Source organism: Acanthaster planci, linkage group LG02 (assembly GCF_054643075.1).
Source record: "Acanthaster planci isolate LZ-2023a linkage group LG02, COTS_SCS, whole genome shotgun sequence".
Taxonomy (NCBI): domain Eukaryota; kingdom Metazoa; phylum Echinodermata; class Asteroidea; order Valvatida; family Acanthasteridae; genus Acanthaster; species Acanthaster planci.
The window spans coordinates 1750352-1762670 of NC_141778.1; the positions used below are offsets into that span (position 1 = coordinate 1750352).

At 39.0% G+C, this 12319-nt stretch overlaps 1 protein-coding gene across 1 annotated transcript; it reads right to left on the reverse strand.

Moving 5' to 3' along the window:
* Positions 1-3202: 3202 nt before the first annotated feature.
* Positions 3203-12164, reverse strand: efhc1 (EF-hand domain containing 1). Its single transcript, XM_022245806.2, has 11 exons — positions 12011-12164; positions 10051-10272; positions 9409-9547; positions 8908-9056; positions 8507-8662; positions 7713-7905; positions 7201-7421; positions 6293-6433; positions 5624-6018; positions 5062-5254; positions 3203-4390 (listed from the first exon to the last, which is right to left on the reverse strand). Exons 1-11 carry the CDS (start codon positions 12053-12055, stop codon positions 4313-4315), a joined length of 1932 nt encoding a protein of 643 aa, XP_022101498.1. The 5' UTR covers positions 12056-12164; the 3' UTR covers positions 3203-4312.
* Between the last annotated feature and the right edge of the window lie 155 nt (positions 12165-12319).

Consider the following 12319-nt stretch of genomic DNA (forward strand, 5'->3'; position numbering starts at 1 on the left):
AATCATAAATTTAAGGGGGTTGGGTTGTGTTTGGATGACCTTTTTTTGTGGGGAACTGGGTTGATTGCGTCTGTCTGGTCCAATGTAGTGCTGTTTTTTTTGGATTGAAATTAGGGGGAACCGGATCTGACTGGTTTGTCCCAGTCAGCAGCCCCAGTCTATTCATATATATATATCACACAACACTCAAGGAGTCATTTAATTGGGATTGATTTGAAGAATTTTAAGATTGGAGGATCTCTTCTGATTTTTGAGGTAAAAAATTTGGAGATTCTGAAAAAGCTGTTTCCAGCACAAAATGTTAAGAGAGCTGACAAGACATTTATGTGCCTTGCACTTTTAGACAAGTACATGTACATTTCAACAACAGAAGTCATATGAGATAAACACAAATGACTTTTTTTGATAATCCATTCTAAGATCAGGTATTTTCCAGGATCCTGAGCCAAGCTCTTTTCTAATTCCAATTTTTCCCCATTTCCAAGTTGTCCTACGGCTTTTGGGGGGCTGTTTTCCTTCATCAGTTTATTGTAATTGTTTCAGTTATTTTTGTAGTTGTTGTTTATTTGCTCATGTGCTGCCAAGTGCTGTTGGGTAGCTGGAACTTTTTAAGGACACCATTAACCCCTTTGCTGGTTCAATGGGGCCTGCTGGACAAAGCCCTCTATTCAAGGGATACCACAGCCCAGCAGTCGCGGTCAAAATAATCCCGCCGTGAAAGGGTTAACAAAGTTCAAAAACCACATCCCCAACATTAGACGATAAAATTATATATTGCATAACTTTCGTTTTCTCCGATTCTGTGCGTGTTGGCTTTATTTAATCAGATATCTCTTTATACTGACTTATCTTTAGATCCGTTGTACATGTACTAAAAGTTGACTTGCAGATGAGCCTCCAATTCATATCGTTTTGCCCTAAATTTTGGATTCATTTGGAAATTGTAAAGATTGAATTGAACAAGATGAGACTGTCAATCGAAATAGTGCCTGAATTACACATGATCATCAAAATCCTTGCAAAGTTCATCTTTAAAAACTTAACAAAAAAGAAGAAAAAACCAAAAAAAAAAAGAAAAGAAAAAGAAAATCAGTGATTGAGTAAAATCTATTTATACTTTCTGATACAACTCGACTGTAATTTATAATTTGAACCAGGCCTTGTTTTGGGGAGTAAACTCTTTATTGGTAGATATGTGATGTTTGTTAGAAATTTTTATGTATGGATTCTTGAAATTTTTTGTGTGGCTCAGTGGTTCCATCACACTGACGGTTAATTTTTATTGTCAGATTTTTGTGAGTGCTTGAAGCTGAGAAAGGTACCCAGATAAAAAGTGACCAAAGCTGTAGTTATTTACTGTTTTTTGTTTTTGGACAAAATGCCGATATACATGTTAAGTGAGTGTCCATATTGTTTGAATCCAAAGTACAGAAAATGGTAAAAGAGAAGATCTGTCATGATTTCTTTTGAAAGTGTCAACTGAAACATGGATATTTCACATTTCTGTGAAAAAGGAGAGATTTGAGGTTGACAAGTCTTAATGGTCCTAGCAGAGTGTGGAGACCAGGAGATCAGTGTGATTACAGTCGGGTGGATTACTTCTTTGAAACTTGAAGGGATGTGACCGTGCATAAAGGACCATATGTACTGGTGCCTTAACTCAAGGAATGTGTTGGGGTAATGGTCAAGTAATGATTCTTCTTGAAAGATGCCACATTGTCTGATGATTGGAAAGCTTTACAGGTTTGCCAGCGCATACTACTGGGGTTTTTCTTCCTGTCAGAAATATTGCATTGTTTCGTCCATCCATAAATTCAATTTTTAACTTGTTTGATCCATGTCTGTGGTCCATTTTTAATTTGTTAATGTGTTTAAAGAAAAAAAAATAAAAAGATCCTGTGTTGTTTGTGTGAGTCATGATTTTACAAAACATCCAGGATGTTTTTAGAAGAGGTGTAATTTGGTGCCAACTTTAAGTGAGATTCGACCAACAGAATGTGAATGTGGCTTATGTGGAATCAAGTTTGTAAATACGAAACACATACGTTCAGTATGTTACCATTGTGATATTGTGAAAGTAGGATTTACTTTATTGGGGGCTTTGTTTTTCAATATTGGGCTAAAGGTCTTGTGTTTTTCAGGAGTTTTGGGTGAAACAAGTTGTGGTGTTGTCAGACTTACAAACATTGACTGACCAGATTGGATGACAAGGGTATGCCAGCAATAAGACTTTCAGGAAATGGTCAATAGGGGGCGCTTTTGATGATGGCCAATGAACAGCTTATGGAGCATTTTTACCATTTGAATTCTGAGCAAATGTTTAGGCAAGTAAATTTTGCCCAGTGTTTATCAACTCTGAAATTTATGTACTTCTGGAGGGATCAAAAACTCTTGCAAACCATAACGGTGCCCAGTCCTCTGTGCTGCTGTTTTGAGAAAGCGCCCTCTGGTGAAAAGGTTTGGGATAAATGCCTATGTGTATAAAATTGTTACCACCTGTGTTTCCTCAGCGGTGAAGGCTGGGATTGTAGAGTGGAAATTATATTTGGTTTTTCCCTTCTGTTTCGTATTGTAAAACATGAAAAAAAAAGTCATGATGGAAAAATGACAGAAAGTGAAATAATGGGAAAAATCAATCATTGTATGGATAGTATAAATTAATCTGAGATGGATTGATGTTTATTTCTAATCAATAAATATACCACTCAGTTTGGAAGATCGAGTTTGGTTTTTCTTTCTTCTGTTTCCAGACCATTTGTTTCCCACTGTTCTTCATTACGTCTCTTCACGGAAAGGAATCCTTTAAATATTGCTCTCACAAAATTTGTGTCTCTATGCATCCATGCAGGATATTATGATCTCAATGGGGGACTTTTAGATACTTGGTGGCAGCTGACAAACTGGTCCCTTGTGCTCTGAGCATGCGCAACTGTGGAGAAAGAACCGCTTGTTTACCACCACCAAGCATCTCTAAGTCTCTCATTTCAATTCCCTCTTTCAGGTACTAGTCGTAGACTTTGACTTTCAAAAGTTGAAAAATGATTGTAATTGTGAGTGAATGTTGTAAGACATCTCTCACTGAGGTTGCATGGTCATGTAGGCAGTGTGGTACTTGCCTTATTCTGTCTACTTTTTGTCTCTCTGATCTGGGTTTGAATTCATAGTAAGATGGGCAAAGTATGAACACAAACACACAGCCTCCTGAATTCAAAGTAAACCATCATTTTTTATTGTATCTTGCAACACACATTCTTTTGGACCATACAGTGTGGACGGAATTTATTAGAAAGTGATAATGGACGGAAAGTTATGCGAGTGCAAATCACTATGAAAATTAATCCATTTTGTAGGTTTTGAAACAGACTTTGAATTTTTCAGAGCTTTACACAATATTTCTTGAACACTCCTGACATTTTATACAGTGGGGAAAACATCAAAACATTCTTAAAAATACATGTATTTACAAACTATAAACAATGGAACCACAATATTATACCATTTCATTTGAATTCCAGACGTCTCTTGGAAATAGAATCCTTGCTGTTAGCAGAAAAATGCAGAATTCACACCAAATAATTTATTGACTCGCATGCTGCACTTTGAAAATACAGTATTTTCTAGCGTGTGAAGAGTACTGTATACGAATGCATTGAAAGAAATTGTACATGTACTTTGGATTTGTTTTGCTCAAGCTTTCTCAAAACTTGAGGAAAAAATCTTTCCAACAAAGCTTTTCCCACCAATGTAGATCTTTCTTAGCCAGTTGAATGTGAAAATGGTCACGAATTCTGGTGCATGCATGCTTTGCTCAGTCAGAATGAGGAATAAGTTGACAGAGCTGTTCTGTACTTGACAACCATGTGATAATTGTGGTTAGAAATGATGGTATTATTGTAAAATCAGACTGGGTTTGCCATGTTACCTCAAAGTTCTGCCAAATACAGATAACATGTTTTTACTGATAATTTCCAACTTAAGAGGCTGCCTTTCTGAGAATAAGTCTTGACGACTGCGTGGCCTTAATCTCTGTCTTACTGCTGAACTAAGGGCTTGGTTTCAACTACAATATTTGACAAGATTTTTTTGAAAGTGCATTCCTCATTTTGATGGAGTGTTAATGCAAAACACCAAACTAAATGCAGAGAAAGCGCGGTTACTCTAAACTTGATGCAACAAGTGTCTGCCACAAATCACGCTTCAATTTAGTTATCATATGTCAGATGCTTTAAGTCAAGCATCCTCTGCTTTATGACTGATGCAATTTTATAGCAGTGGCTGTTCTCAATCCAGTACTGTGCCATTGTTGGCTGTTCTAATCCCAGGTGAGGAATCGCATAAACTCGGCATGCTTTATTCTTCCTTGTTCGTCTCCTCCACACTCGGCAATCAACTGTACAAACAGAAAGGGAACGAAATTAGATGACGAGTAAGGTGGAAAGCTTGCGGTAGCACCATGCAAGGATACGATCTCTTTTGTGAGTCTGTATGGTTCTGAAAAGAACCGTGAGGAACTCAACGTTTTGGACAGTATGCTCTGTCCGTCGTCAGGAGACTGAAGAGATGCGGACAGAGAGTGGGGCTTATAGAGATGACCAGTATGAGCTGAAAACAGTAAACTTCCATTTTGCTAGCTTTCTCACAATCTGGAAATTCCTTGTCCTTAATATTGTCAAATATTGATTCAAATATTTTCAAGTTTTGAAAGGAACATTATTTCAACAACCAACATTGTTACATGTCAGTTCAATCTGGAAATATGTGTAGAGTAGTAACACCTTGTGCTATTGCTGGAGCTGGAGAAATGTGTCTGAAGTCTTCAGCCGTGTCTGAAAGTCTTGGCTATGACTCACAATAATACATGGTGCTACACAAGCCATTGGTTAACGGCTAAACTTATTTCCCATAGACAAGTGTGTGACTGAAATCCAAACTGAAACCTCAGGACTTGGGTTTACGTCTATGCTTGACACATCTCTTGTAGCCTGACTTAACCCACCTCTTCAAGGCTTACTAAATCTCTTAGATTTCCCAGTTTCAATTCAAGAAAGACAAACTGCTTACTGCTTCCATTAGATCATCATCCAGGGGAAGGTTCTGCTTCTGACAGATCTTCTTAACTTCTCCGATGTCAACGTAACCGGAGCGGTCACGATCATACTGAAGGAATGCCTCCGTCAGAGAGTTGAAGTTGATGTAGTTGTCCTTACGCAGCTGTGCTTTGACTTCTTCGATCAGGTTCTTGAGGTCACCGGGACTGGGGTGAGGAGAAAAAGGTTAGAAGGTTATAGGTCAGGGGTCATTTCAAGTATTGCTCATGGGGAGGGCTGCAAAATAGAACGGTAGAACTGAAAACAGAACTACAGTTGAGAATCAAAACAAGAAATGAGACACCAGAAAGAACTGTGGACTTATACATTAGAGCTGTATAAGGGTAGATGGGAACTGCATCGTTAAAAAAACAAAATATAAAGTTAAAACAAATTGGCAGAGCTGTAAACATGACTGTATGCTGCAGAAAGGGTAACACATAACAGTAAGTACATGAACACAGGTTTTGTAGAACTGAGTATAAAACGAAGAACAAAACTGACAAGAGACAGGCAGAACTTTTGACAAAGCTCACCTTCGTTTGATCTTCATGGGTGCACCTTTGACTGAAGTTCTTGCCGCTGGCTCCCCGAGTGATCTCTTCAGGCGAATGGATTCGATGGTCCTCTCGCTCCCGGGGAAGTCGCTCTGGTGAGCCTCCAGGTAGGTTAGGACGTAATTGTCGGCGTTGGTGATCAGGAAGCGATGGCTGAACACCTGGATGATCGCGCCGATGTACATGTCCTGTGGGCCATAGAACTCGGGGTTGTCAGGTGTGGAGGCTGGCTTGGTCACGCGGGTCGGCTCCAGGAACTTGCCGCTGATGATGCCAGAGTTGCGGACTGGGGGCTCAAAGATGGTGACCATGTCATCAGCGAGACGGTAAGAGATGATGAAACGCCGACCGCGATCCTCAGGCTTGACAGAATCCTGAATGAAATGGGTAACAACAGGAACTGAGTAGAATGACAGGTTTTAAGTGAAGGAAAATAGGTGACATAATTTGAAGTGCAGATTTAATGGAAATGTGCTTTGAGAGCATCTCAAATCTAAAAGAGTAAATACCTGTCTATCTTTTCTTTATTCAGATAAAACCAGTTGAGTCAAAAAGAGAAATCTATTGTTTTTATAAGTCCATGGATGGTACACAGTACTGATAAAATTTATGGTGGGAAATTTGACAAGTATGGCTCCAAAAACTCACCAGCACAGCTTCAAAGCGTAGCTGCTTGTGGTCATTCTCCAACATCTTGATGAAGTCTTTCTTGGGTGGCTGGGGTACCAGAGACAGGCAAGACTGCAGGGAATCTTCCAAGGAACCAAAACCATTGTATGGTGGAAGATTCTGCAGAATGGAAAGAAAAATAAGATTATATAAAAATTACATTAAGGTTCACAGTTGCTAGAACTCGGTACAAGGCCACATTGGTCCAGAAACAGTTAAGTTCTGTTTGAGCTTTGAAACAATGTTAATTCTGTAGGGATGGAAGACTGTTGAGATATTCCATGGAAGCAAAGGTTTCAGTCCCATGTGACCGGTTTAATATTATTTGTCATTTTTAGTCGTGTAAAAATTAGATCAAATGTGACACAAAGGATTTTAAAAGACCAATATGATTACTACTACCAAGTGTCTCAAAAATGCTGCCATTGACAAGTTGACGAGAGCTGTAAAGACTCAATGAAATCACTTCTGAGGCCTCTTTGAAGGCAAACTCCAAAGGTGTTGGTTGGAAGATGAATCTTTGCAAACAATGGTGATTAAGTAACAATAAAACACGAAAAATACCATCAATAGGCAACATCTGATAATTTGTAAATATAAAGATGTCAACATCTAACAAGAGAGTGGCATAGTCAACTATTCTACAAGTTCTCATGACAGGCTTTACAACTATTTACAAGTCTTGACATACACATTACAAGTGCCCTGATCTTAAATGAAGCCACAAGCTATTTGTACATGACCTGCCATTCTTTTATTATTGCTTAAATGTGATTTGTGGCGAAAGTAATGAACAAGTGTTTTTGACAGTGAAAAATGCATGTGAAGTAGTTTTGAAGCATTCACCAGCACTGGGCAACAGAGAGGAGTTGTCTGAAATCCCTTACCCGAGACGGCAGTTGCTTCGCCTGTCCTGTCACCTCCACCGGCGTGAAGTCACGCATGCCGTACCTGTTGTGCATCCAGGCGCGTGTGAACTCGTCCATATCATAGATCAAGAAGGGCCGGTTATAGATAAAGACACTCTTGCCGATCATGAAGTCCTCGGGTGTACACCATTGCTTGATCTCGTGGTCAGATAACTCCATGACGACAGCGGGGAAAGACGCTGTGAAATAATTAGAAGAAAGATACCAAAGTGTAATCTGTCTCCACCCATTTTGAGGAAAATGAACTGTGGCTATGCATTTCCTGTGATGGTTTTAAAAGTTAGGGTTTTGTATTGTTCATGAATTATTGAAATTCTAGATCAACTTTCAATTAGACTTGAGTAAACGTACTGTTTGGGTTGTTCGGAGCGAACATCCAAATGAGTACTAGTGTGGGAATTCTGCATTCAGAAAAAGTTTCCATTTTTAAAAGGTAAGGTTTGCTAAAAACTAAGCTTTTCAATACGTACATTCGACGTTGTAACGATCTTTCGGCAACTTTTGACGCTTGAGGAGAAGAGGGAATGGATCGCGACCATCATTGGGCTCATGGACTTCCCGGACCTCAACGGTGTCATTGACCAGATAATACTGGATGATGTATGGTCGCATCTCGCCGAACATGCTTTCACGATCGTCCCAGACACTGTAGAAACGCAGCACCTGATTGGTGGGATTAAAAGTATGGTTGACTGTCATTGGCCAGACGTTTCATTTTTTTCAGTCCTATCCCTAAAAGGCAAGGAACCTGATTGGTTGAAAGCTAGGATGAATAAAGTAAGGCATGCTCTGAATATCTGCCACCTTTAAAACAAATAAAAGAGCAATTGCTCTGATCTGGTTAAAGGGGCGAACAAAAGTTATAGGAATTAAATGTAGCATGGTTGAAGATTGTCATAAAGAACACCAAACAATTTTACTTGTTCACGTCAGGATCGGATTTTATTGACAGGAACAGATCTTTACTGTTCTCATCAAACTTTGGAAGTTCGGTTTCCACTTGGAAGGTTGTTCCTTAATCTCAATCAAACTTTTTATCCCTTTGAACTAAAAACACATGAGAAATGCAAATCAAGCATATGCTTTAAACTTTCTGAATGCTGAATTGGCTAAAACAAAATGCCTACATGATGGAATTTAAATTCTGATTTATATCTATGATCTCGACATTTGGATAAAAGGACACACCACCAAAACATCACATGATGGCACTCCAAATTTTAGCACAGTTGAACAATTCTCAGAAGATCTTCAAAAAGGTTACCTTTCGGTCCAGGTCCAGGAACTGCTTGAGCTTGTCAAAAGTGGACTTGGTCTGGTAGGTGCGGAGAGCAGCCGATTCCTTGCGAGACTCGATGTAGGGGTCAGATGGTAAGACCCCAGGGGGGTTAAGCTCAATGCCTTCACTGGCCATGTATTCCTAGGAGAAGGATTGAGAACAACTTGGGTTAACAAAAAGGTCAAGCTTTGAATTAGCATCATTTTGGGCACCTGAATGACATTAAAATGATTACTGTTGAGGTGAAATGGAAATTCCGCTGAATTTGATGTAACATTAGATAACTATAGCCAAACATAACTTTTATTTGAAATGCCGAGAACAACCTATGGTCTTAAACTCGTTTTGCTCAATGACATTTTGAGTGACTGAAGGGTCACACTAACCTGCGTCCACTTGTCACACTGCGTGATGTGGAAGACCTTGCCGTAGAATGTCACATTGATGTCTACGTTCAGATCTTTCCAATGCCAGTGGTCCCCCTGGTCGTTCTTAGGCAGACGTTGACGCTTGATCAACTTACCCTGCGGCATACCTACAACAGGAACACAAACAAAAATAACAACAAATTTGTAAAAAATTGCATTTTAAAATTATGATTGGAAAGATGTAATCAGGTTTCTGTTCCACATGTAGTATGGTCTTCAACCTAAAACAAAAACATTCACTTCAACCAAATCTAACATATTTACATGGTTTCTATACAATTAAGTTACATTTGTATCTCAGAGTTAAATTTTGTGAAAATGAATTCATTAGATTGGGGCAAGAGCCGTTGAAGATTGAATATTCTGAAAAAAAAGGACAACTGTGTCGTTTCGTTGTTCTTATTCTTGAGCTACTTTTGCATATTTTCACTATTTCGTGACTACAGTACAATTTCTTACCGCTGTTCTCGACGTGAGGTTCAACCACCGAGATGCTGTCATCCTCCAAGTAGTAATAAATAATGACAGGTCGTACCCGGTAATATTCATTCCTAGATTCATGGACGGTCTGTTGGAAGTAGGCATCAAATTTCAGCACCTGTGGAATAAATCAAGTTAATATTTAGTTGCTTGCAGGACAGTGTTATTTCTACACAACACTACATTACAGCAGAGGACAGCAGATTGCAGCCTCCCACATAAAAAGAAAATAATGTAAAATTAACGGAAATACAAAAATTGACTCAACAAGAACACATCGATGAGAAAACACGCTAACAGAACAGTATGCACTACTGCTGCCAAACAAAACTGAGATATTTAAAAACGAAAACCAGCTAGAAAGACTGTTCAGTTTCCATTGCAGACAAAATACAAAAGATTGTGGTATCTGGCATTGTTTTCATATGCAAACATAAATTGCTTGTAAAATAACTTGAAAACAACACTCTCTCCTGAAGCCAAGCGAGAAGGTTTCAGTCAAAAGTTTCAGGAAAGGTGACTTATATAGTCATCAAACAGTAAAGTAGAGATTATTTTTTGCAAACGTAAATGTAAAAAGTCCTGGAAACTATGCAAGGTTCTGTAACCAGGGAAACAGACCTTCTTGTCAAATGCAACATGGGCAGGGATGAAATCTTCAGGTGGGGCTTGCTTTGCTTGGCCGTAGGTCAGCGTTGGTCGTTTGTTGTTGAGTTCCTCCAGTTCAGCCAGTGAGAGTTGGTTGACCTCCAGGGGCTCTCCCCCTATGCCCACCTCGGGTCGGTTGGCCAGAGCATAACCATTCTTGTAGCCCAAGGACTGTGATCTGTGAAATCTTCTCTTCTGCAGATGGATGATCAAATTAAAATCCATTATTAATTCACAACAGATATATGTCCGTTCACAAAGAAGCTGGTTGAAAAAAATGATGTCACAGATGTTTTCAAGAGCAAGTTGGTATGATGAAGGTCTCAGGCTCCAATGGAAGAAAATGCTTGGATTTGTGTTCCTTTTTACAACTCAATACTTCAACTGAAAGTCAAACTTAAGTCAGCCTGGCCAAAAGGAAAAGTTCTTAAGACTCTTTTCAGTTCACGAGATTTAAAGCTTTGCCTGACTAGGGACATGAATAAACGAGTGAGGGCACGGTTTATTTTGGAAAGTCATTTTCTTGAGGAAATTGTGATTTAAAATTCTTTTTTGCATGCTGTAGGCCTACAAGTAGCTCCTGTATTTAGTTTTTGATTTAAAAATTTTTGAAATTTGAAGTGAAGCCAGCATTTAATTCATTGAAGTAAGGCACAAAATAAGAACAAAGATTTTACAAAAACATAAATTTTGAGCTTTTCAGTTGTAAAATCCACACTGATTTTTGTGTACAAAATAATCACAGTTTGCTCTGCATTGCACATGTACAAAAACATCTCAAAACATCCCTGATTCAAATTGATTTCTCTTTGCTTTGCAGAGTCCGATTGAATCCAAATTTATATCAAAATATTTCTTATGACATTTTCTTCAAGATAATTTCAATGATAACATAAAAAAATAATTCAAAAATTTATTAGCCTCCCTAGCCTAGCCCATCTAGCTAACCTCAGGCCTAGGAGTAACATAAACATTTCCCTATATAATCTGCTGTTCATATAAAATGACTTGGGTCTCAAAGTATACACCTATTGTAAAAAAAAAATCTAATTAAAGTGATTAAAGTGACTTAACCCCACCACCCGACCACCACCTAAGCAACTAATGTTACATACAGGCTTGCCATGAGTATGAAAGGCAACACTCTCTTGATTGCACTGACCTCGTTTTTTGAAATTTGAAATGAAATAATTGCAGAATACCCCGCCACTCTAAAAAAGGACCCCTGGCATGACTGGTTGCATGAGTACAAGGTGAAATCCCTTGAGAAGAGTGTGATACTTTCTTTGACCTGTACCTGGCTATAAGGTTGATTATGTGGGGTGGCGGGGTATTCTGCAATTGAGTTTTTCACATTGTAAACTGTGGGAAAATGTGACTTTCTTACTGATAAACTAGCCATGCAACTCAAGTTTGAATCCACTATCATGACCACGTATCATGTGTTAAAACACTCGGTTTCCCCTCTTAATTTCCTCAAAACCCTGCCCTAGTTTTTTTGATAACGTCAGCCCTACAGTTATTGAGCATGAGTTAAAATGCAGGCCTAGCTCTCCCTTCTTTCTATCATAGGAGCAGGGTCCCCAAATTTACAATCTCCCCTTTATTGCGCTGTCCCTATTTTTTTGGAAATTTCAAATTGTAAATTGTGTCTTTTGTGACAACATCAACCCTACAGTTATTGAGCATGATGTCACAGTCATCTTGGAGGCCTAGAACTACCAAGGTGAATTCAAAAGTTAAAATGGAAGTAGCTTTCTCAGTACTAGTAGTACTAGTAGTAATAAGCACAGGGTCCCCAAATTCGTTCGAACATGATCACCGGTCCTCACACCACACTAAAGAACGCTAAAATCTTTCCTCACAAAATAGCCGCATCCATTCTTCGTCTCGAGCAAACTTCATCTTACCAACATTTACTGAATATTCTTACCGTAGGATCTGTGAAGGTGTTTCCCGGTAGAAATGGGAGAGCCATTTTCGTCAGCTTTCTCCAAGTAAAATGAATGGGACAAACTGAACGCGTGTTGTGTACACGGTTTCCAATGAATGACGTCACGTTGCTAACAAATAGAGGAGACTCATGTCGAAGGAGCGCGAAAGTAACGTCTTGAAAAAGACTAAACATCGTATCATGGCGCCCTCTACGACGTTGTATGGGTGCACAGTTCCAATTCAAGGTAAATTCTTATCCCCTCCTCCAGATTTGCGCCTGAAAAGGTAAATAAAAACGGTGGCGAAG